The 22,546-nt window shown below is 41.4% G+C and overlaps 1 protein-coding gene and 1 long non-coding RNA gene across 2 annotated transcripts in view; both read right to left on the reverse strand.

Annotated features, from left to right (window-relative positions):
• Window positions 1–4,497: 4,497 nt before the first annotated feature.
• Window positions 4,498–19,698, reverse strand: LOC118501323. Its single transcript, XR_004903957.1, has 3 exons — window positions 19,617–19,698; window positions 9,453–9,459; window positions 4,498–4,508 (listed from the first exon to the last, which is right to left on the reverse strand). It is a non-coding gene; the product is annotated as an uncharacterized LOC118501323 (long non-coding RNA).
• A 1,427-nt stretch (window positions 19,699–21,125) lies between these two features.
• LOC114499766 (APAF1 interacting protein) overlaps window positions 21,126–22,546 on the reverse strand; it is a 24,152-nt gene continuing 22,731 nt past the window's right edge. Inside the window, exons 6-7 of the mRNA XM_028516219.2 lie at window positions 22,214–22,381; window positions 21,126–21,438 (exon numbers count right to left, since the gene is read on the reverse strand). Of these exons, the coding sequence (XP_028372020.1) occupies window positions 21,339–21,438; window positions 22,214–22,381 (268 nt within the window). The 3' untranslated portion in view covers window positions 21,126–21,338. The remainder of the gene's footprint in view (window positions 21,439–22,213; window positions 22,382–22,546) is intronic.

Here is a 22,546-nt window from a genome sequence, read left to right on the forward strand (position 1 = left end):
AATGAGGGGCATGTGACCATCGCTTTCAGGCCCACGTGGTTGCACAACGCCAGGGAGCACCACGACCTTATGTGAATGTTTCCCCCAAGAGTTGTGCAAAACACCAACCCGATTCCTTTATAATGGGGCCATTCATCCAAGCACCTGCAAAAACGATGTTCACGTCCAGCTGGATTTTCCCCTCCAGTATTCTTTTCCCACTCTCCTGTTCCGGTTAGATAATGTTTTTAGTCTCAGTCTGTTTTCACCTTTTCCTGTTCATCATTCAAAGACAGGACCTTTCACCCACTACCAAGGGTTGTGATCATGCAACATCTAGCACAGGGGAGGTGGCGTGAAAAAGAGAAAAGGTCCCAAGTGGCTCCAACAAAGCTGGAAGGAAAATGTGTGAGAATTTGTTCTGGAAAAGATGTGGGAACTGGCTTTGTGGTAGATAGATAGATAGATAGATAGTGTTTTAGACCCCATACCTTGTGTCTGGCGTTGAGTGTTAATAGACTTTGAGATGAATGAGGGCACGGTGTTGCTGGTGGATGAGAAGAAAACCAGCATGTGCCCCTCATCCCCAGCTCCTAACCGAAACAGGTTTTTTGTTCTTTTGGCAACAGGCGTCTACTTACCAAAACAGCTGGTTCTCTTAGAAAGTATGCATCCAACTAATCCTCCACATAAATACTTGGCCTCCACAGAGAAAATAAGTTTGCCATGTTCAGCATAAAACTTGATGGCACTTGTCTCCTGGCCTTTGAACAAACAGGGCTACTTTTCCCATCAGGCACTATAAGCACAGTGCCCAGGCGAGGGCCCAAGAACATTTCAAGAGCCGATTAAAATGCCTTAGAGCTGGGGGCGGGGGGAGGGGCGGAGGGAAAGAACTGTCTTGCTTCCTAAATATGGAAATTGTGAAATCAGAATTTTAAAATGTTTAGTTGACATAGCTGCAAATTATAGCATATGTCAACTTCAATGGTTATTACATCCAATATTTATAAGCATCTCATTAAAATGAACAGTAATTTGTAGATTAGATGTTCTTAATATTTCTCATGGGTACCCAAGGAGTGCTCAGAAGTCATAACCTAGTAGAAAATAATTTCAAAAGCCAAATTAGAAAATGCCTTTCAAGGGTTTTTTTTTTTTTTGCCCCCAAATTATGGTGGCTGTGGGTATATTTGGACACATTTGACAAGATACAAGGTGAATCTCTCCAGGACTAAAGATCATCTTCAAGTGGCCCCTTGGGCAGGTCATTTCCTCTCCCTGGGTTTAATTATTTCTACAATCCATGTTCTTCCTTTGATTTAACCTTTAAAGGAAACACCTGCAAGAACATTTCTTTGTTCTGTTCCACTGCTCTTGACTATTTCTCTAGCAATCACAAGTAGAAGGACTTTGGATGTGCTTGTGTTACAGACTACTTACATTCCTTTATTTTTATTTTGAGGGCTTCCTTAAATCTTCTTATGTATTTACGTTATATTTCAACTAAAGTGAGAGCCTTGGAAAGGAAGGCATTTATTTATTCATTTACTCATTCAACAAAGCTACCACGTGTTGGCTGCTTGGGATACAAAGTTGAGTGAAGCACACTATACAGCCCCTTCCTTCAAAACTTTGCAGTCTAGGACAGCAGGTGTTTAGATAAGAAGCACGGCTGCCTCCTGGAGGATTATTCTCTGTTGCTGACACTGGCACTCGAATGAATATGTTTTTATTTATTTCATAAGTATTTTCTGTGTATTGGGCACTGTTCTCAACAAAGTGCTATTTAACACTTTTGCAAGTATTGACCCATTTAATTCTCAAGGCAGTGCTATATGGCATTGTTATCCCCATTTTACAGATGATGACACTGAAGCATGGAGAAGTAAAGTGGTTTGCTCAAGGTCAGTTGTACAGCAAATAAATAGCAAAGCCAGAATTTGAACCCCGACAGCCTGGCTCCAGAGCCCACACTATTAGTATCTAGGGTATGAACTAAGCCATATGACCAGTACCAGAAGGGTTTGTAAGAAGTGCTATTGATACATAACTAATTATGCATAGGTAAGATGAAACAGACAGGGAAGTCTTCACACAGATGATGATACTTGAATTGTTTGTATGAAACAGGATTTTGCCCAAGGAATGAACTTCGAGTACAGGCCTGAGAATTGCATTGCAAGTAGAAAGGATAGCCGGTGCTATAGTTTACGTGTATAAATAGACAGACATGATGGCTTGTTTTGGCAGATAACAATACTCTACATGGCTAGGACTTAATGTGCTTGGAGAGGATGTACAGAGATAGGACTTGAAAGAAAAGCAAAGAAAACATAAATTGTTTGTCATTTCGAGGAGTTAGGCTTTGACTTTGGTGGGTTAAATGTTGATGACCTCCCCCCACTCCTACTCCTTCAAAACTGTGAAAGAAAAGCTTACTAAATTCAGTTATTAAAAAAAATTTAATATGCATGAAATGAAAGAAAGTCAAAAGTCAAACAATAACTTAGGATAAAATATTCGCACTGCACAGCACAATTTTTCATAACATACTCAGTGTGTTTACATATCAATAAGGGAAATGTAAGTGATGATGGACTCACCATGGTGGTCATTTCGCAATACATACAAACATCGAGTCATTCTGTTGCCTACTTGAAACGAATATAACATTATATGTCAATGTTGTCGATAAAGAAGAGGAAAAAAGACAATAAGAGAGAGGAGGCATTAAGACAAAGGATGGTTGAAAGACATCTAAACATGTCTGAGGGTGCTCTGCCTACTTGTAATGAGAGCAGTGCAAATGCAAACAAGAGTAAGATATAGTCGTCACTGTTGGTTTGGCAGAGGTGACAGGTTTGGTGATACACTGGCCCACCTGGGGATTGGAGAAACCGGCCACTCTCACGCGCAGCTGGGAGGAGGGTCAAATGGCCCAGCCGCTGTGAGGGCAATTGGGCAACATCTATTGAAACCACGTATGTGCACGCTGGTCCAGCTGACAGTTCCACTCTCAGGAATTTGTTCTGCAGTACTCACAGCATGGATATGATGTTGCACACGCAGGGACGTTGTGTTCCAACATCGTTTGTAACAGCAGAAGATTGGGAGAAAAAACTTAACTGTCCTTCATTAAGGAAATGGTTAAGTCCATACCATACCATGCAGTAGAATTCCTTGATGTCATTAAGAAGAGCAAGTCTGTGCTGTGTGTACCGATGTGGCAGGAACTTCAATATGCAGTGAGAAAAAAAAGTGCACAACAGTGGGTTAGGCCTGTTACCATTCCTATGTGCCTGTGTGTTTAAGGAAATACATACATTTAGGCTTGAATATGCATGGAACATTTCTAGAAGAGTTCGAAGACAGTGATAACACCGATTGCCTCCAGGGAAGGAAACTAGGTAGCTGGGGAGAGAGAAATTAAGAAGCCTTACTTTTTACAGTATGATTTTGGAGTCTTTTGAGTTTTTTTTTAACCATGTGTGTCCTTTTGTTGTCACGTCTCATGTTATTTTTAATTGTTAATCCTGAAAATGTTTTTTGGCACCCACCCTCAAACCATTGCATCGTTGTAAACCAAAGGTATGCATTTGGTTTGAGGATCAACTGATATGTTGCATCGATTTAATTTCTTATAAAACTCCAGACTAAGTTATCTTCTCCTGAGTGGGAGGAAAGGGGGAGGCGTGGTCAATTGAGCTGGAGCATCAGGTTGAAACTGGCTGCTTCGGTCTACCTCGTGGTGTGAGTTCCACCCCCGGCTTCTCTGCAGACAGGCAGGTGGGAGAGATGGCGTCCAGGGGAAGGTGAGCAGCAGAGCTGTCGGAGGACTGTTGTTTAAACAGCTTCCCAAACGCTGGCTTTCTGGTTACTTAAGCCCAGAGATAAAGGTTGTGAAATCCTTTCGGGCCTCAGTCCTGATTACAAGCCTGGGTCTGTGTTCACTGACACATTCCGGTAGGCACGTAATCTTCGCTGACCCCAATTGGAGCAAAGCTCGGTTTTGCTGAAAGGAATGAATTTATAAATCTATTTTTAGTGAGGTATCTGGTATCAATCTGCTTTGCTCTAATATGCTTATGTAACCTCACTGAAGGACTGGTTCCCTCCGTTAATAGAAGTGCAGGAGACCCAAGTGCCCATTTAAAAGAGCCTGCGTTTGGATCTCTCAAGGTCTAATTAATACAGAGAATAAAGGATCAAAGATTATTTCAGTGGACGAGGCCAGGCCCTTCCAATTAATGAAAACTGCCCAGTTGCCCTGCAATAGTTTCTTTGCCAGGAGACAACTCCTCTCCTAAATGTTTAAGCGACTTCTCGTTGAGCTGGTTTCGGAGGATTAAGCTCAGTGTAATTTCATCTTTCCCAGGTGTGAGACACTTGTGTGAGCAGTAATATGATTCTGTGCTGTCAGGGAAAACAGTGCGTCTTTGTCAGCGCCGTCTGACGGTGTCAACCCCTGAATCATGACCTCACTCTCCGCAGGCCCGAATCCCGTGGGCTCCCCACTTGCCCTTCTGCTGACCAATGCAGGGCTTCAGCGGCCACCGTGTGGTCAGCAGAGTGGACGTGATGTGGCCACGCTGGGTTTCAGAAAGCATGTCCGGTCCCATTTCTTTGGAGTCGGCCTCTAAGTGCTGAACGATACTATTTCTATTTTCATCAAGGGGAAAAACAAAGTGCTTACTAATTAATTTCTGTTTGCTTTAGCTGGTCGTTAGGGCACTTATTTCTCAGATTCTTTGACTCCTGTCCTCAGTGGTGGTTTCCTGCTCAATATTTACATTTTTGATATATAATATGCGCTCTAAAATATAAATACCAGCTACCCTTTATTAATAATTATAATTAACTTTTATTGAGTGCAATGGCCATGTGCTACTCTATGTGCCTACATGAGATCATTGCATTTGAGGCACACCCTTATAATTAGCATGTCCATTTTACTGATTGAAAAGTAAAATGCAGGTCATGTTAAGTAACCTGACCCCTCACAGAGCTGGCATGTGGGGGATGTGGGAGTCGAACCCAGGGGCCTGAGTCTGGCATTTTTGTACATAACCGCAGAGTTAGCTACCTCCATATATTGTATGACAGACATATGAACACCCTGAGAGGTGGTGATGGTCATCCCCACTTTGTAGATGGTCAAATAGAGTCTCAGAGAGTTGAAATAAGTTGCCCAGGTCCCACAGATAGTAAATGGTTAATGCTAGGTAGCTCAGATCCAAAACTGAGCTCTTAACTCAGAAACTGTCAGGTGGAGAAAGGTGAAACTATTCTTATCTTGGTCCACGTGGTGCCTATTATGGGCAATGGACAGACAGATATGAGCCATATTGCCACCTGTCCACACCCACCCTCATGGAGAAGCGTCGGAAATAAGCTGGGGAGTATAGAAGCTTGTTAGTCTAAGTCTTGCTGTCTTCTATAGCAAGTAGAAAAGAAGAGTCTTGAAGGGATGGACCCTTAAATACCATCGGTCAAACCTCATCATTTCAAAGGTGAGGAACCATTGTTTCAGAGGCAGAAAGCAACTCATGCAAAATCACAGAGGACATGCTAGTGCTTGCTGGAGTTAGAGCCACAGTCTCCTGACACCCAGTCTACTGGTCTCTCCTTCACTCCTTTTTGTGACCACAGAGCTTCACTGCCCCTTGTGTTGCACAGGTGTCATTTGGGTGTCGTTCCTCATCATGTGATCTCAGGTCAGTCCTGTTCTTCAGTGTCACACTTTAAAGTTCTTTATTCAAAGTCTTCATACGGTTAACCCAAAGCCGATGAAGTTGGCGCTTTTATGTCACAAAAAGGTTGACTATAATCAACTTCTTACAACTCTATCTGGTAGTTTTTAATTTAGGAAGTACCAACTAGTGTAGCCTGCCTTGAATTTAGTGAATTAAGAAATCATGTTCTCTTGTCGGATTACTCCTTTATCCAAATACATCCCCAGAACCTATGTGGCTACTTCTAGTCTTCCCTGTCCATCCGGAAGGAAACATGGAACATTTCAAGCAGAGTAGGGAGGGACATCGTAGCTAAGGCTTTCCCCAGGTCTCCACATATGATGCGCTGGGAATATCTTCTGCGTTCTTCACACTAAAATTTGATATTCCTTAACTCCATCATCACAGCCACCAAAACCAGGTCGAACTTTTTGATCATACATTCTCACAGCAGCTCAGAGCTCTCTCCTTTAGCACGTATACTTTTCCATTTCCTTGTAAAGTGATTTGACTAATTTCTTGTAGCTCCGTTAGGGAAGGGACCTGACTGGTTTTGCTCATGCTGCACCTCCAGCATGTAGCACAGCCCCCGACACATAGTAGGTGCTCAACAAATACATGCTGAATGAAGAATAAACAAAAATAAAAACATAATGCTGGGTTTTATTCCTAGCCTCGCCATCCAGCAACCTAATGTCAGAATATGTTGTTTAAATTTAAATTGAACAATGGAAATCTGTAGAACAAGCCCAACTTCTCACTTTTAGAGGTTTACCTGTCCTGTGCCAGCCAATGAACTGTATATACTTGGTATCACTGTACTCAGAAAGCAGCTTGGGCTCCCCTTGAAATTTCTTTGTATGGCCAGGAGGCTAGTATACAGATTCACTTACATTTTGGATCTTAAGCTTCAGGGGGCTTTAAAACCCATCAGCTGGACATCATGATAAACATGTGGCCATTATGCTTTCTGACCATACATTCTGGCAATTCTCACTACTCTCGCTGGTACATATGCACACACAACAGATCAAAGGCAGACCCTGTGCTGAATCCAACCATGTGGACACACACTGGTGGAGCCATTCCGGCAGACAAGGGCAGGGGTTGAAAATGAGAGGAACATAAATGGAAGGTCTGGTCTCCCCTAGTTCACCGGTGTCAGAGTTAGGACCGGTTGTGACACAGTAGAAGATGCCCTGGAATTAATTTGGAACAGGACAGAGGTCTTAAGAATTTTGAGCCAAACCATAATCTTTATCCTCCACAGAATGAGCAGCAGTCTTTCTTTGAGAAAATGATCTGTGATTTGAAAAGCCAAAGCCACACAGATGACCTAGTTGTTGCCTTACCTGCACCCAGGTACCTGACACGAACCCTGGTGTGCCTGCTGAGAATGGAACTTTTAGTGATTGCTTTATTTGTTTAAGCTAAGTCGTAGAAAGAATGATCTCTCCCCGGATGGAATAAGGACAGTGTGACCTGGCACCTTCACTGCTCTTAACTGCCTTGCAATCTTCTAGTCAAGATCATTATCTGCAGGCTGGGCGTACTAGAAAGTAGAGTCTTCTCCACTGACATCTCAGTAGGGATTAGGATCTTTTCTGTTTGAGGAACATGAGAAAGCCAGGCCCTGGGAAAGAGCTGAGACAGGTTGCTTGCCTGAGAAACCAACTCATCTAACAGGGCTTAGTTTAAGTAATTGACCTAAGCTAGGGTTGAAGTTGACTGTGGTACTGTCAGAATTCCCTGTGTCTCTGTCTTTTCAATACCAAACTTCTCCAATGAGTGGTCTATGCATGCTTCTCAAGGTCTTCTCCTTGACCTTCTGATATCTGGCTTCCATTTTTCAGTCTTCCCCAGGCTCAGTCATCTCTGCTTTTGCATCTGGATTTGCCTGTACTTGTTGGGGGCCGCCCTGCCTGGTCTCAGGAAGCTGTAACCCCCCGTGGCTTAGGCTGAGTGAAAAACCTCCAGATCAGGAGCCACTAAGGAGACAAAACTTATTTCCCTGGCTTGAACGGCAGTCAATGACGGATCACAATTCTCTTGGATAGAGAATGAATCTAAGACAGACGCGTTCATGAAGGAATGACAGAAAACAGACTCACGAGGCTGTGGAAATGAAGGAGCGATCAGACATCAACCGCTGCACCCTTTGGCTTTGTCAAAGCCTGAGTCTTTGATCTTGGATGTGAGAAATCCAAGTCTCCTGGCTGCCTTTGTCTCCTGAGACCATGTGAGACAACTCCTCACGTGGGGAGCGCCATTCTGTCCCGATTCTCCCACAGAACCTGGTTGTCTCTGTGTATGTTTTTAGAATGTTTTGACAAACATCCGCAGCTGAGATGGATACTGCTGGCCGGTATCTTCACATGTACTGTTTCTTTTAATGTACTGTTCCTACAACTATCTCTGCCCCTAAGGTACAAGTAAGGGCAAGAGGAAAATAGTTTGTAGCTGATTTATTTGTATGCTGTGGAAGAGTCCAATTCAGCTCTAAGTTCTGAGTTGTGAGAGTCTGGGTATATACTTTGCTTAAATGTCCAGCTGTGTGACTGACCACATCCTCTAAGCTAAAAGTTGGAGGCATCTGGGTACAGCTGGTGGCCCTGGATTATTATCAAAATGTCTCCTTTATTACCTTTCTTTTTATATCTTATTGGAAGGGTGTGCATAGGGGAAGACTGGTGTGAGACACATAAACACTAGAAGGTTTTAATGAAGAAGGGCATGTTTGTTGGGTTTTAAAGACTTTAGGCAAATTTGCTAGCATTCACCATTTACCCTTTGTGTAATTTCAAAGATCCCCACCCTAAAAAACTTAAAAAGATAAAAAAAAAAAACCCTAAACCTGTATTTATTAAGAAGTATACTTGACACTTTGCATGCATGAGCTCATTTACACAACCCTACAGGAGATGTTTGCATACCTGCCAAAGTCACATCACTAATCAATGGTAAAGGGAGGACTCGAAATTGATTTTCTGAAGCTACAGTCCATGTTATTAATTTTATACTCCACTTCTCTCTCCTTAGTCATACTCTTGACATTTTAGCAGTAGATGATATTTGACCATCCTTCTCCCTTTTTTGAAACTCTCACGTCTTAAATGCTATGATATCTTGGTTTTCCACTATTTCCTCTTCTTCTATTTCCTTTGTTGGTTTCTCTTCTCTTTTTTTTACATGCAAGAACACGCCCCAAAACTGTGTTCTTCACATCCTTGGAAAGATGATCTATACTCATGGCTTCAATGAACATTTCCACAATGCCACCACATTCTAAATATCAGGACAACAGAGACCAGATCTGTCATGTTCCCTGGAAACTTTTGAACATATTGTAGAGTGCCTGACATATAGTAGGTATTCAATAAATATTATTGAATAAATAAATGTATGAATGGATGGATGCGTCACTAATCTGCTGAGATTTTTCAGATACAGCTTTCCCCAAAGTCTAGACCCACATTTTCAGCTACCTACTGGATTTTGCCACATTAGTGTCCTGTCACTGCTATGAAATGGTAGTAAGAGCTTGGTGGAACTTCTGAGGGTTTTAAGAATTTGCTGGGGCAGCCACACCAATTGGACTGTCTCACATTTTCCTTTCGGGGGAAGCTGTATTATGAAGGTGGGCTATAAACCTACTATGGGAGAAAACAGAGCCTGGTTCCTTCCAATGACGTGGGTTTGAACTCCTCTGAGAGTGTCTCAGTACGGCTACTGAGTGACATTGTTGCTAAGTAGACATAGATGGAGAAGAATTTCTGCATCTTAAGCAACTGGTAGCTCATTTGAGGTTGGCAATATCACCACACTCAGTGGGTAAGTGCATCCTGCTATTGGATGTCCAGGGAGACCTCATTCCAGCTCAGATCTAGGCATGGAAGAAAAATGAGCTCATAGCTATAAAGAGTCAAGATTCTATCAGGGTCTCCAGAAATTTTAGTTGTCTTTTCCTACTGTGAGTCCTCAAATATGCCTATAAAATTTGTCTTTGAATGTCAAAGTTAGTGGCTGTTCTTAATTACTAGGGCTGTGGACCACTGAGGGTTTGTTCAGTCTGAACTAATTCATCAACTAATTTGTGGGCGGGATTATCAGAGAAGGACTTAGAGGCCGGATGACGCCTGCTGGCCGAGTCACCCTGTGCATTTGCTTCATACCTATTCTTTCATATGTGCCCTCTGGTGGGCGTTAACATGTGATTCAAAAATCTTCACACTTCATGCCCGCTCTCATACATCTATCCTTATGCTTCCATTCCAGACCAATTTGATCCCAACTTTCCAATCTTTCACTTTCCAGGCACCTGATCAGCTAGTGAGGTCATTTGCCACTGCCAATAGTCTGTATATATTTTAACATTGTGCCACGTCTTTTGTCCATATAAAGGAGGTGATGAGATTTATCACTTGACTGGAAGAATTGGAGGTATTTTGACATCACCACTATCTTTCAAGGCCACCCCTGGGTGGGGCTGTAGTGCAGCTGCTTGCCATTTTTGGCTTGCCCCCATGTACTAAGTTGACCCACCCGTAAATCAAGCCCAGGTTTTCCCTTCTCTTTCAGCTGGTTGGAAGGGATCTGCCACACAGTCATTGGTGTGAGCTAAGGGAGAAATACTAGTGCAACAATAGTGAATGGCATAGAAGCCTGAGCTATCTGCTCTTGCAACTTGTTGGTGACCTCTGGCCCAGCTCGCGCTTTACCTCCATGTGTACCACTGCTATCTTATGGATTGTGGCTGGGCCTGTTTGAACTATGGCTTGGTAGGTCTAAAAATACAGCTCCTTATGATAATGGGTGTGTTCTGCTTGCATGGTAACTTGGTGTATTAGTCAGAATTCTCCAGAGAAATAGAACCAATAGGAAATACATGTCTGTCTCTCTCTCATTATATTTATATCTATATCTATGTACATAAATAGATATATATATTTATATCTATATCTATGTACATAAATAGATATATATATTTATATCTATATCTAGATAGATAGTTAGCTAGGACTTACTTTAAGGAATTGGCTCACACGACTGTGGGGCTGGCAAGCCCAAATTCTGCAGAGCAGAGCAGCAGGCCGGAGGTCTTTAGCAGTGCCCAGGAGCACACTAGGGTTTTTCAAAGGGCAAAATTATCTTCCATTGCAGGACCTGCCTTGTGTAACTTGTCATGAACTACACATGACACCTTTTCTCACCACAGATTCTCAAATACCATAGGGTCTTTTGAATCATGGGACCCAAGCAGCACGGCTGCTTGCATCGAAGTCTGGAGTTGCTGCAGAATTCTTTTCTGCTTTGGGTCCTGTTCGAAGCCAGCAGAGCTTTAAGACACTCAGCGCGTAGAATGCTGCAGAGTTCCCGTGTGTGGAAGATGCTATCTCCAGAACTTGAGGGTCTACAAGGCATTGTGCCTCCTTCTTTCTAGTAGGAAGTTTAAGGTGTAATTATTTGTCTTTTGCTTTGAATGGGAAATTCTAGCATGTCCCTAACCACTGAACCTTTAAAACTTTTTTCACATATTAAACCCCCAAATCTTCATAGAGTTTATCTCCTAGCCACTGAGGCAGGTACTAGCTACCTCTTGCTTATTCAGCTCATTTAGCATAATTCTGTCAATGTAAGTAACTGAATATCATGTTCCGAGAGATATACAGAATATCTCTTTGTACTGTGTGATGAGAGTGAGAGCTAACACAGCTCTGGGGGGGAATTATAACCACAGCCTATTTCACATGACGATAAGCTGTTTTGTATCTTCTTTTCTGGTGCAGAAATCAGTGGCCTGATGTCATGTATCTGAAGTCATGTTAATCTTCTCTAGCAAAGACACCATGTCTGGTGTGGCAGCTGCCGTTGGTTTTGTGACAATGCATTGTCATCCTCCAGGAGACCTGTCTGATTTCTGCAGGGTCCCGTACTGGTGAATTACAGGAAATAAAATGGGAATCTCTACCCCTGCCTCTTTTAGATCATTAACATTAGCATTCATTTCTGTCATCCTTTCAAGGAAGTCAATTTCTTTTTATTTAGAATCTGGCTGGGGGCAGGATAGGAGTAGGTGGCAGCTGCGAAGTCTTTTCCTTGACCTTCTCTACTATGAGAGAGTTTTTATTCCACAGGCCAAGGATCCAATATGGGGGTTGCATCATCTTCCAACTACATCTATTCCAATTGTGCATTGGAAAATGACCAGTGGGTAGGTCCATGGACCTAGTGAGCCCATTGTGAGCCAGGACTTGGTCCACAGTCCATTTATAACCTGGCCCTACCTGACTCCACATGGGGTCATGGGCCATGATGACCCTTTGAGTCTCTCACTAACAATGTCACTTCAGACCCTGTGCCCAACAGTGGTTGAGTGCTTCTCCCCAAGAAAAATGAAGAAACTGGCCTATGTTCCATTCCAGCTTTCTTGATCAAGTCCCCTTGATTTTTCCCACAGAACTCCCCTGGCTCCTGCTGGTACCTGTAACTAGGTGTTGCAGCTACTTGGGGATCTCTTTCCTCTCCTACTGCACTGGGTACAACCCTGGCTGGGTTATTCTGTGACTTAACCCTGATTATTCACCTAGTAGACAAGAGGGGAAGTGAGAGCAGACCTAGAGGGATGCTGCCCGAAGGGGAAAGGCAGGGGAGGAATACCAGCTCCTAATAGGGAAGGGGGTTCCTTCCTGTAGGCTCAGAAAGTTCAGGAAATCTGGGACTTAAAGATTTTCAGGGACGTAATGCTGATTTCCGTATCCAATGTGTCAGGGTCCCATTCCTTCCCAACAAAAACCTTGAACTTGTCATGTCGGGCCTTAGTTGGGAGCTGAACATTCTTTGAACTTCAAAGACTCTGCTAGTTTAAACCCAGCCTGTTCTTCAGTTCTTCAGCTTTCTTTGCTCTCCTACTGCAGGATATGAGAATCCCTTGGCTACCAAGGAAGCTCTCTGGCTTTTAGTGTTGGCTTTCAATGACCTATTAATCACTCTCAGCCTTTTGTTATCTTTTACCAGAGCAATAATCAGAGTAACCATCCAGTTACTGTTGCTATAGTAACAATTTCCTGCTTAACTTTCAAATGCCAGATATAATGTGCACACTAGTGTTTTGCCTTTCTTGGCACACTATCCCACTTTACAATCAGTGAAAGTTTTAACAGTTAGGCCATTACCTATAGCAGGGACTATCCACTCCACCTACACTGGATGGGGTCCTCCATGCCAGTTTTGTGGTAAGGGAATCTGATCCCAAACTCTGTACTATACCTGCTTTCTCAGACCACTCTTGCTACTATCACAGGCTAAATATCCCAGGTAGTAGCCTCTGAGACCAAGTTCAGTGCACAGGATGTTTATTAGGTGGTGTCTTTGAGACATTTTTGGTTTTAGCATTGAAAAGCCAGCATCCTGGGACAACCCCCGCCCCCATCACCCTGGTCCTTGGAAAACTAGGACAGTTGGTAACCCTACCTGAAGAAGGGAGGGGCAGAAGGAAGATTGGTGAGTGCAGTCAAGCTGCAATGCAGGCCCAATGGCCTCAGATAACCCCACAAACTGTTCTGGAATTAAGTTGGCCCGTCAGACATGTCCAGCATCTGGCTGAAACGGCCAGGCCTTTATACGCCTGCTTCCTCAGTCATTGGATGTGGGCTGCCCTGGGAAGGCCATGGCCTTGGGCAAGCAATTCTGCGGCTGAGGCATCTCTGGATGAGATTGACAGCTGAAGGCTGTCTGCTGACAGCGCTCAGGAGTTGGGGCAACAAGTCTGTCCATGGAAAGGGATCTGCCTGCCACATTGCCGTGTCCAATATGGACGTATATAGACATATTCTTACATTCGCATCTGTGGGAGGATGCACACAACTGGCAACAGCGGCTGCTTCCAAAGAGAGGAAGTAGGTGATCAGAACTGATACTCCTTTGTGCATCTTGAACTTTTCTGTCATGTTAAGTGACTGTGTACATTGCAAATGTGAATTTACGTTGAAAAATCTCCTTAAAAAAACATGAAAATAAGTTAAGAAATAATTTGGAACCTAAAGACAAAAACTATTTTAAATATATTCTTTTGGCAAATATTTATTGAATATCTATTATGTTCTAGGATCCTAAATATTCAAAAATAAAAAATAGACAAAAGACCCTGTTTTTATTGATCTAAAAGTTTACCACATCCCTTTTTAACCAAATGATTACAACTACTTAATTTATACCAAGTTTATGTTCTTATTTTTCAATCTAAACCACTCAGCCAGCTAGATAGAATGAGACAAATAGTAATATTAATGAACTGGTTTGGTATGGAATTGACTCCTGATTTTAAACAAAATCTGAACAGTATATCTACCAACACAGGGTTTACAACATTCATAATTTTTTAGCCTTAACTTTAACTTTACCCTCTAGCATTAATGCCTATATTTCTACTTCTTTCTTTCCCTTCACTGTTGCCCCATATCATCTTTTTCATATGGTTCTCAATTGGTTTTAGAACGAGTGTGGGTATATATAAATGAAATATAAATGCTCTAACACCCTATATATGTTCCTAAAGAATCCATGTCATGCTTAAAATAATAAGGAATATGGGATCGACAAGACCAAAAAATTTATGAGACTATGTAACCAGAACAGCAATAAAAACAATAACATTACTAATAAAAATGCTAGTGCAGCTAGTTCTCTTCCAGTGTTTGCTCCTAATGTTACTGTTATTTACTTCTTTATAATTCCATCAGAAGCCTTCTTCATGAATCCATTGTTTTATTGTGTGTGTGTGCATGAGTGCACGTGTGTGTGATGGAGGGGAGTTGTCTTCTTGGTGTCTTCATCCACGACTGCCCCAGATCGCTCAACAGAGTGAAAACGCTGAGGGCTTGCAAAGCAACTAAATTAGCACTTTTTTCACAGTGAAGTAAAAGCTTCTGTAGATTTTCAGCTTTCCCTCAAGATTTTACAATTTTCTAAAGCTTCCTCCATTGTGAGAGCTTGCCCTGATAGCTCTAATGCAATGTGTTGAAAAAATCATGCTTCAACCCAAACAACTTCCAGTGATGCCAGTATACCAGCACCATTTATCTATTTTCCAATTCTGTATGTAGTAACATGCCTAAAAGACTGTGGTCTCATCAACACTAATGTGGGTTAGCCTTTTTTTCATGCCACTGCATAGCATCTATTATTCGGTCACTGTTAAGACTGGTAGGAAAGAACCCATCTCAAAATAACAACTCAAAAAAAGCAAAGCCTATGCACGCACCCCTCCTGATCAAAAGGCTGAAGGTGGGTGAATCCAACGGCACGGCTGGATCTAGGTGGTGAAACTCACTTTTTCAATAGACAGGTTTAGAACTCTCTACTTCTACAGCTGCTTTTTCCCCCTTCTCTTTGTGTGTTGGTTTCTTCTTCTTCTTCAGCAAGAGACAGGTGTCCCTGTGCCTGGCAGAGAATGGAGGAAGGGCCCTGACAGCTCTCTTTGAGTCCAGAACGTCATGCTCGGAACCATCCCTCTGGGCAGGGGACTGTGTGTCATGATTGGCCAGGCTGGGTCATGTGCTTATCTCTGCAGCCAGGGGGCAGGCCGGACACTGTGACTGACAGCTGTGCCAGAACTTCACAGAATAGGGTGTTGGGTGAAAGCGGCTTCATTGAGTCAGGACAATTGGGCAGACTCCAACAATAGTTTATTGCTAATAATACCAATACTTGGGTGCTGAGTATAAAAGAAAAGTAGTTGAAATTAGGAATTAAAAGATCCTTAGTAAATAGCCAAAAAAATGGAAGGAAGTTTAAGTGATTCTGCTCAAGGTCAACGTAAAAATATTCAAAGTGCCACTAGCTGGGAATATAGGCATCAGGAAAGAAAGTATGTCAGGACAAAAGGTTAAAAGGAGAACACAAAAGATACATGTTTAAAGAATAAAAAAGAAGAGAAACAAAAAATGGCAAAGGGGGAAATAAAGGAGTGAAGCGATGGATAATATCTCCCTCCGTAAGAATGGATGGGCAGAAGGAATTGCAGAAGAGGAAATCAAGTAGGAAAAGCTCAGTTCTGGAGTGGGAAAGGTTTAAAAAAGATTATGAGTGACAACAGATATTTTAATATAACGTGGATTCGGTTTATGGTAAAGTTTTTATTTCATATTGGCACTATAGGTGGTGATTTGTTTCTTAAGTAAATTAAAAAAATGCCTGAGGAACATGTGAATGACATTGAATGACTGAAGATTAACAGCTAGAAGTAGTTAAAGCCTGGGTTAAAATCACACTTTTTTGTAAGCTGGGTGAGTCAGAATCATTGTAAACGCTAAATGGTAATTCTTATGAAGTTACCTGGGGCAGAAGTATTATCTTTCACAATGCCAGCTTTCACAACACAAGGTCTTCACAATGTCATTCTACGCAGGGGAGGGGAATCAGCAGCTTGAAGTGAGTGGATAAAAAGAGGCAACAGAGAACATTACAATAGGTTCTGATGCTCAGGAAAATGGAGGAGAGAAGTCTCAAAGGATTTCTATGAATAGCACACAGGAATGCTGATATGACATTAATGAATGCAAATCAAAATGAGTAAGTTCTTTCCATTGTGTGATAAGATCGCCACTTAGCGATGCCATGCGATTAAATGAGCTGCAATAATTGCTAAAAAACAAGGGAATTTAAAGGGCAGATTTATACCTGACATCCTGTAAAAGGAATCGCTTAGAAAGTGCCATTGGAAAGTGTCAGTTAGGTGCAAATCCCTTAGAGGTTTGAATTTAAAACAGAATCAACACATTTCTAAGTTCCATGAGACAGAGGTTATCAGGATTCTCATATTCATGAAGAGCTGCGGGAACTAAGTGGACAGGCAGGAATGTGCAGCCTTTTCAGTGTGTATACATAATAAGTTTATTATTAAGAATTATAGGGTGGGGAAATAATTGCTCCTTTATTAATATCCTAATATTCTAACATTTTGCTGTGGATCCTGTCTATAAGTATTGTTAAAATGTTTTATGAAACATATTTTAGTTTTATTAAAATGTCAGAAAGAATATACCTGAAATTTATAGAAGGAATGAAAATAGATAAATCAACATGCAAATGTACTTATGTACATTATCTTGAACAATGTAAAAATTAACTAACTAAATGCTTAGATATGCATTTGCTGATAGGTATTTGCTCATCCAGGCTGGCAATTGCCACAGAATGTAGCAAAGGCCTAGGACAAATTCCCACCTCTACCACTCACAGGCATTGGATGATTTACTTTCTGGTCCTATGGTTTCATGGGCAGCATGGGGGTTTATTTGAAACACAAACATTCTTGATTGTCTACTAATAAGGGCACAAGGTTACAGAAACTGGCAGAACATTGTCCTGCTTCACCACATGCTTTTACCCTTTCTCTGGTAGATGGTGCTAACACTGAATCCCAGGACTGTGGAGTTGACACGAGGAGGGAAAGCGTTTGCTAAACTATAGACTTCATGCAATTATTATTATTATTAAATATAGTTAATGAATAAAGGGATTCAGAGTTTGTTAATGGGAAGACTCATAAAAATAAAGGCATTCAATAGATATCACAGAAGCTTTTCTTTCTCTATTTAATAATCTTCTTCTTCCCAATCCCTTCCTTGTTGATGTGATATTGATTTGTAACTCCCCCTCCTAATTCTGTCCTAAACAGCGATTTAAGAGTTTCTCAATCCTGTTCCATTAACCACCATGAGCGATACATCCCTCACGTAAAAGCTAACATGACATCCCTTTTCGCCAGGCTCCATTCTCTCCCAATGGAGTCAGAGGTTCCATTTCACTCAGAATACCCATCTGCTTTAATACTGCCGGGAGGCCAAGAGACATTCATGCAACATCTACTGACATCGCCTTACTATCCTAGGTTTGCAGCTGTCATTTGAGAGGTGAAGATTCCCTACCCAGGAACAATCAGTGCCCTGGGGATGTCTCTGCTCCATTTTCTTGCAGTTGTATCCTTCTTGTGACTTTTAGATCATCTGCATCAAACGGATAGGCTTACAGCTGGTCACCAGTGATTCAACTGGGGAGCCTGACACTGGACACCCACACAGCCGCCTGCTGCTGGAGAGTCCTTGTTACACCAGTACATGGCATTTCCTTGCGGTGGGGTCTTTTGCTTTTCACCCAGTTTTTGTAAAATAATACAAGCCTAAATGAACACACACACACAGACTTTTTATGTTCACAGCATGGGAAAGAGAAGTTTATTAACTGGAAAGTTCAACCATGCATGAAAAAAGAGAAGGATTCTTAGGTAGCTAGTGAGTGCCAGTCACAGTGGTACTGAACCATGTTCGTGTTAGCTAAAAGGGGTTCTACCTCAGGACAATATTCCCTTTTCCTTAATTATATTAAATGTGATACATGCAATTAAGCCTGAGACCGACAGAAAAATTTGTGAGTGATTTTAAAACACATTGTTCAACTAGTAGGTAAATGGGTGATTATGGTGTCATCCATAGCCTCAAGAAAGGAAAAAAGTTTGATTACTCAAGGGCAAGAAACACTTCTGAAAGAATGAAAGAAACTAGGTTAAATTGATAAATCACATATATAGTTCTGTACTTTATGGGTGAATTAAAGGATTTCTTACAGTAATTTTGACTATTGGAAATTTTCCCTTGTTAACATTCAAACCTCACTTGCAGCCGTACTGTTCATAAACAAGGAGCTATTTCCTGGGTTTCATTTGCAAAGATGCACAGCCTTCACTGCAATAAAAAAATAGTACTAGGTAGGAAAAAAAAGGTACTTAGTAAAATAATAAGTAAATTAACAGAATTCTGTATTTATATTTAAAAGGATAAAAATTAATCATATCATTCAATAATAAATGGAAACCCAATGCATCATTAATAAATGGTCTCTGGAGAAATTTGGGGAAATATTAGATCAGCAAAGCCAAAGATGCTTCTTTGTGAACATGTTAAAAATTCTGTTACAGCCAAGTCCTTAATGCCTATCTCAAAAGCCTCATGTGCTTTAAGAGAGCTCTCTTTTCACCCTTAAGAGCTACTAGTAATATACTGGTGAGATAAAGTTGGGTTAGTGCAGAGAAGTGCATGGGGCTTACTGAGTGATACTGGTAAAATATTTACTTGGGTAATGTAACTTCTGAATTTAATTTTCTTCATCTGTAAAATGGGGATAGTAATACCTTCAAGGGTTATTGTAAGAATTGGATGGAATGTACTGTATTTAAGGGCCCTTACGTTGGTCTGAGGGTCCCTAAAGATAAAGACTGCTTTGTTCACTACAATTACAGCAGGCCTGTGCTGGGTGCCATTCTAAGGGCATGGACAAATTCATTTTATCCTCTTAACCTGTAGCTACTTCTAAATCAGCAAGTTTCCAGGACAATCGTAGAGGAGGTTAATATAGCACTTATGATAAAAATTGGCTTGCTTATTCTCTGGCCTCTTAAAGTCCCATAATGGAAACTTTGTAGAAAGGTAAACAAGAAGGAAGAAAATAGAGAAAAACTATTTTTTCTTAAGTTGGGATTACTTACTTTTCAGAAAATAAACTTTCAAACAATAAAATTACACAATTAGGACTGCGAAAGAGATGATCACTGCTTATCATTTATAATCACAAAAGAATGCCTATTTCAGTGATTATCATCCAAAACACTATGATGCAGTGAATAAAGATACAGATCAGTGCAGTGAAAGCCCACGTGTGCTGGTAGCCACGCTTTGAAGCGTGGCGCTGTGAGAATCTGAATTGCTTCTTGAAAACTGCTATCCATGTCACTGGTCCCACATCCAACCACTTGACTAGCATTGCTGATGAGACGGCAGTTCTCTTCATTGAAAGGGGAGTATTTGAGCACACTGAAACATAAGACGAAACTCTCCTGAAGGTTATGACTCTGCCTTTCTGATTGTTGGGAACAGGCTCTGGGGAACGATATTATTTGGAGGCACCTCTGAGAAAGAGAACTGGGTGGGACCAAACAGGCTCTAAAATCATCTGAGAAACAAATGACAGACTCTTGACTAAAATATGTTAATCCCCTATTCAATCTGAGAGAGTGGAATGTCCTGCACTTAATGAAATAAAAGTGTTTAATCTAGATCTCTTACTAGTTTAATCCTTCATTCACAGCCAACCCTTCCCCTGATTTACAGAGAGGAATGACTGAGAGAACAGTCCCAAGGGCATGGGAAGAAGGCCCGCTGACCCCCTCCACAAGTGTGCACTTGACACCCCTGGGCCGGCCTAGAATAAGCCCTCCCAGAGCCGTATTTGTCTTCGCCTTTGCACCTTGGCACCTAGCAATCACATTGTAGGGATCATATTCTTCTGTATAAGAAAACTAAGTAGCAGATAGACTTTCGCCAGGTTTTGTAAGCCTTTTCTGCATTCCCGGTGGGGAAGAAGCATGCAAACAGGGGCTGTGTGTGTTTGGGGGAGGGGGGAGGGGACGGGTCACAGTTTAAATGGCTACTCTTTCGCATACGTTATCTCATTGATTAGCTCCACTTAAAAAAAAAACAAAACTGTTTTTCCTCGGTGGAAGAATCTCCACCAAGAATTCAGAGAACACGTATTTACTGAGTGCTTACAGTGTGTCAGGATTTTTCTTCGGTCACTAGAACAAAACAGGTTTGTCTCAGAGAGGTTTTCAGCATAAGCATTCAGAAAATGTTTGGGGGTGACGGGATGGAAATGGCTCACAGGGATGAGAAATCAATAGCATTGTTTTAGGCCTCAGGAGGTTTAAGATGCCGATTAGATATCCAAATGGTGAGAAGTAGGAGGCAGAGAGGAAAGTCTGGAATGTGGAAGTCTGGACGGAGGAAAAACAAGGTGAGGCATTAGCATTCAGATAACATTTAAGGCCCTGGCACTGCCTGAGATTTCCTAGGAGAGAGTGGAGATGAAGACCATGGTTAAGGGCAGAGAGCCACGAGGCCCTCCGACATTTCCGAGACTGATAGAGGAGAAAAATTCAAGGAAATAACCACAAAAGCGGCCAATGAGGTGAGCAGAAAATCACATCGGTCTGGTGTCATGGAAGCCCAAGAAAATGTTGTAAGCAGAGATTGATCACTAGTAATGCTATTGTAAAGTCACACAAAATACAGAGAGACAACTGGCCACTAGTTTTGGCGGAAACAAGAAACTGTTCATTCTGTAATTAAGTGGAAATTTCCCAATGAATTCTATTATCACAAGCAACTTCAAAGAATAACAGAAATTCCCTGGGAGTGTGTATATGAAAAAGAAAATTAATTCAAAGGGAAATATTTTGCTGTTATGGATTTAAAAATAAACAAAAACCATTCATTTTAAAGTTTTTAATTAGAATTCTTTGTTGTTTAAGTACAGATGTCTCCATTTCCCCCCACCACTCCCCTCTGCCCCACCCATCCCCACCTTCATTATAAAATTTTTATTCTACTGCACCGTCATTGAAAATGACAGTAATGTAAGCAAATCAATGTCAGAAGAGATTCAGGGTGATCATCTGCAGTATTTAGTGACATATTAATGGCAGCGTGAACATTTCAATTAGTTAAAAAAATAGGTTTCACATAAGTAATAATTCAGCTAAGCTTTGTCTCTGCATATAAACTTCCACCTGGCTTACACAATCCCATTTTCTCCGACCGGAAGCTGTGTGGGATCCAGTCCCACTTTCTTCATTGACACAGCAATGTCAAACAAATAGTCATAACACTCGCACCTACGGAAGAAAAAGGAAAACGAACTGACTGTCTTCAGAGAAACAGAGTCTCCCAGTCTTAACAGTCACACTTCTCCTCTCCATCAAGTTAACCCAGCTAAGGAATTCTCAATTTTAAGCTAAATGTTTCTTATTTTGCCTCCAACATTATTAAAGCATGGAAAGAAATAATACTGAATCAATCACGCAACCATAATATACTTCTTAGGAGATAAAAAGGAGTCTAAAATATACCACTGATATCAATTTAAATTTTTCACTTTGCCACTTTTTGAAATAAATGCAGCAGGTCATTACATAACGTGGATTAGCTTCCTTCTCCCCTCCAACCAGAAACTCGGAGAACAAGAGCTCTCTCTCCTCCTTCGTACCGCAGTGCACAGCACTGTGCCAAATAGTAGCTCCTCTGGTAAATATTTCATTTAAAAAATGTTCTTTTTATCCTCACCGAGGACATTTTTTAAAATTGTCTAGAGAGAGAAACAATGACTGGTTGCCTTCTTGTAGGTGCCCTGACCGGGAATCCAACCTACCACTGTTTGGCTTACAGGACAACACTCCAATTGACTGAGCCACAGTGGCCAGGGCTAAATGAATGCACAATGCAAGTCAAATATCTAGAAACAATAATAATAAACGATTTAAATTTAAACCAATTTGACCAGTAACACATTAAAAAAGAAATCACACTTCACTTAAAATCCTGACATATTTTGTTTTCTTGCACATTTAGAGTGTGGTGACTTGTCCCAAAAGTCCTTTGATTCATACTCACATAGTTTTAGCCTTCTCCCAAGTTTCTCCCCAGACGTAAACTCCGTGACGCCTGACCAGCACCGCACAGGAGTCTGGGTATTCATTCATCGCGCGAGCCATTCGTTCTTTGAGGTCTTTCTCCTCGGGCGTATTCTCAATAATGGGTACTACCAACATATCATCATATCTACAAGATAAAACAAGCCATTTTTCCCATTAAAACAGAAGTACTCATAGGTAGAATTTGTAAATTTTTTCAGACAACCAGTCAGACACCCTCTTTGTATCTGGAAAACCACTCCGCATAATGAACGAGATGCGGCATGTTACAGTGTGTATCTGCACAAACATC

Source organism: Phyllostomus discolor, chromosome 6 (genome assembly GCF_004126475.2).
Source record: "Phyllostomus discolor isolate MPI-MPIP mPhyDis1 chromosome 6, mPhyDis1.pri.v3, whole genome shotgun sequence".
In the NCBI taxonomy this organism is placed as follows: Eukaryota; Metazoa; Chordata; class Mammalia; order Chiroptera; family Phyllostomidae; genus Phyllostomus; species Phyllostomus discolor.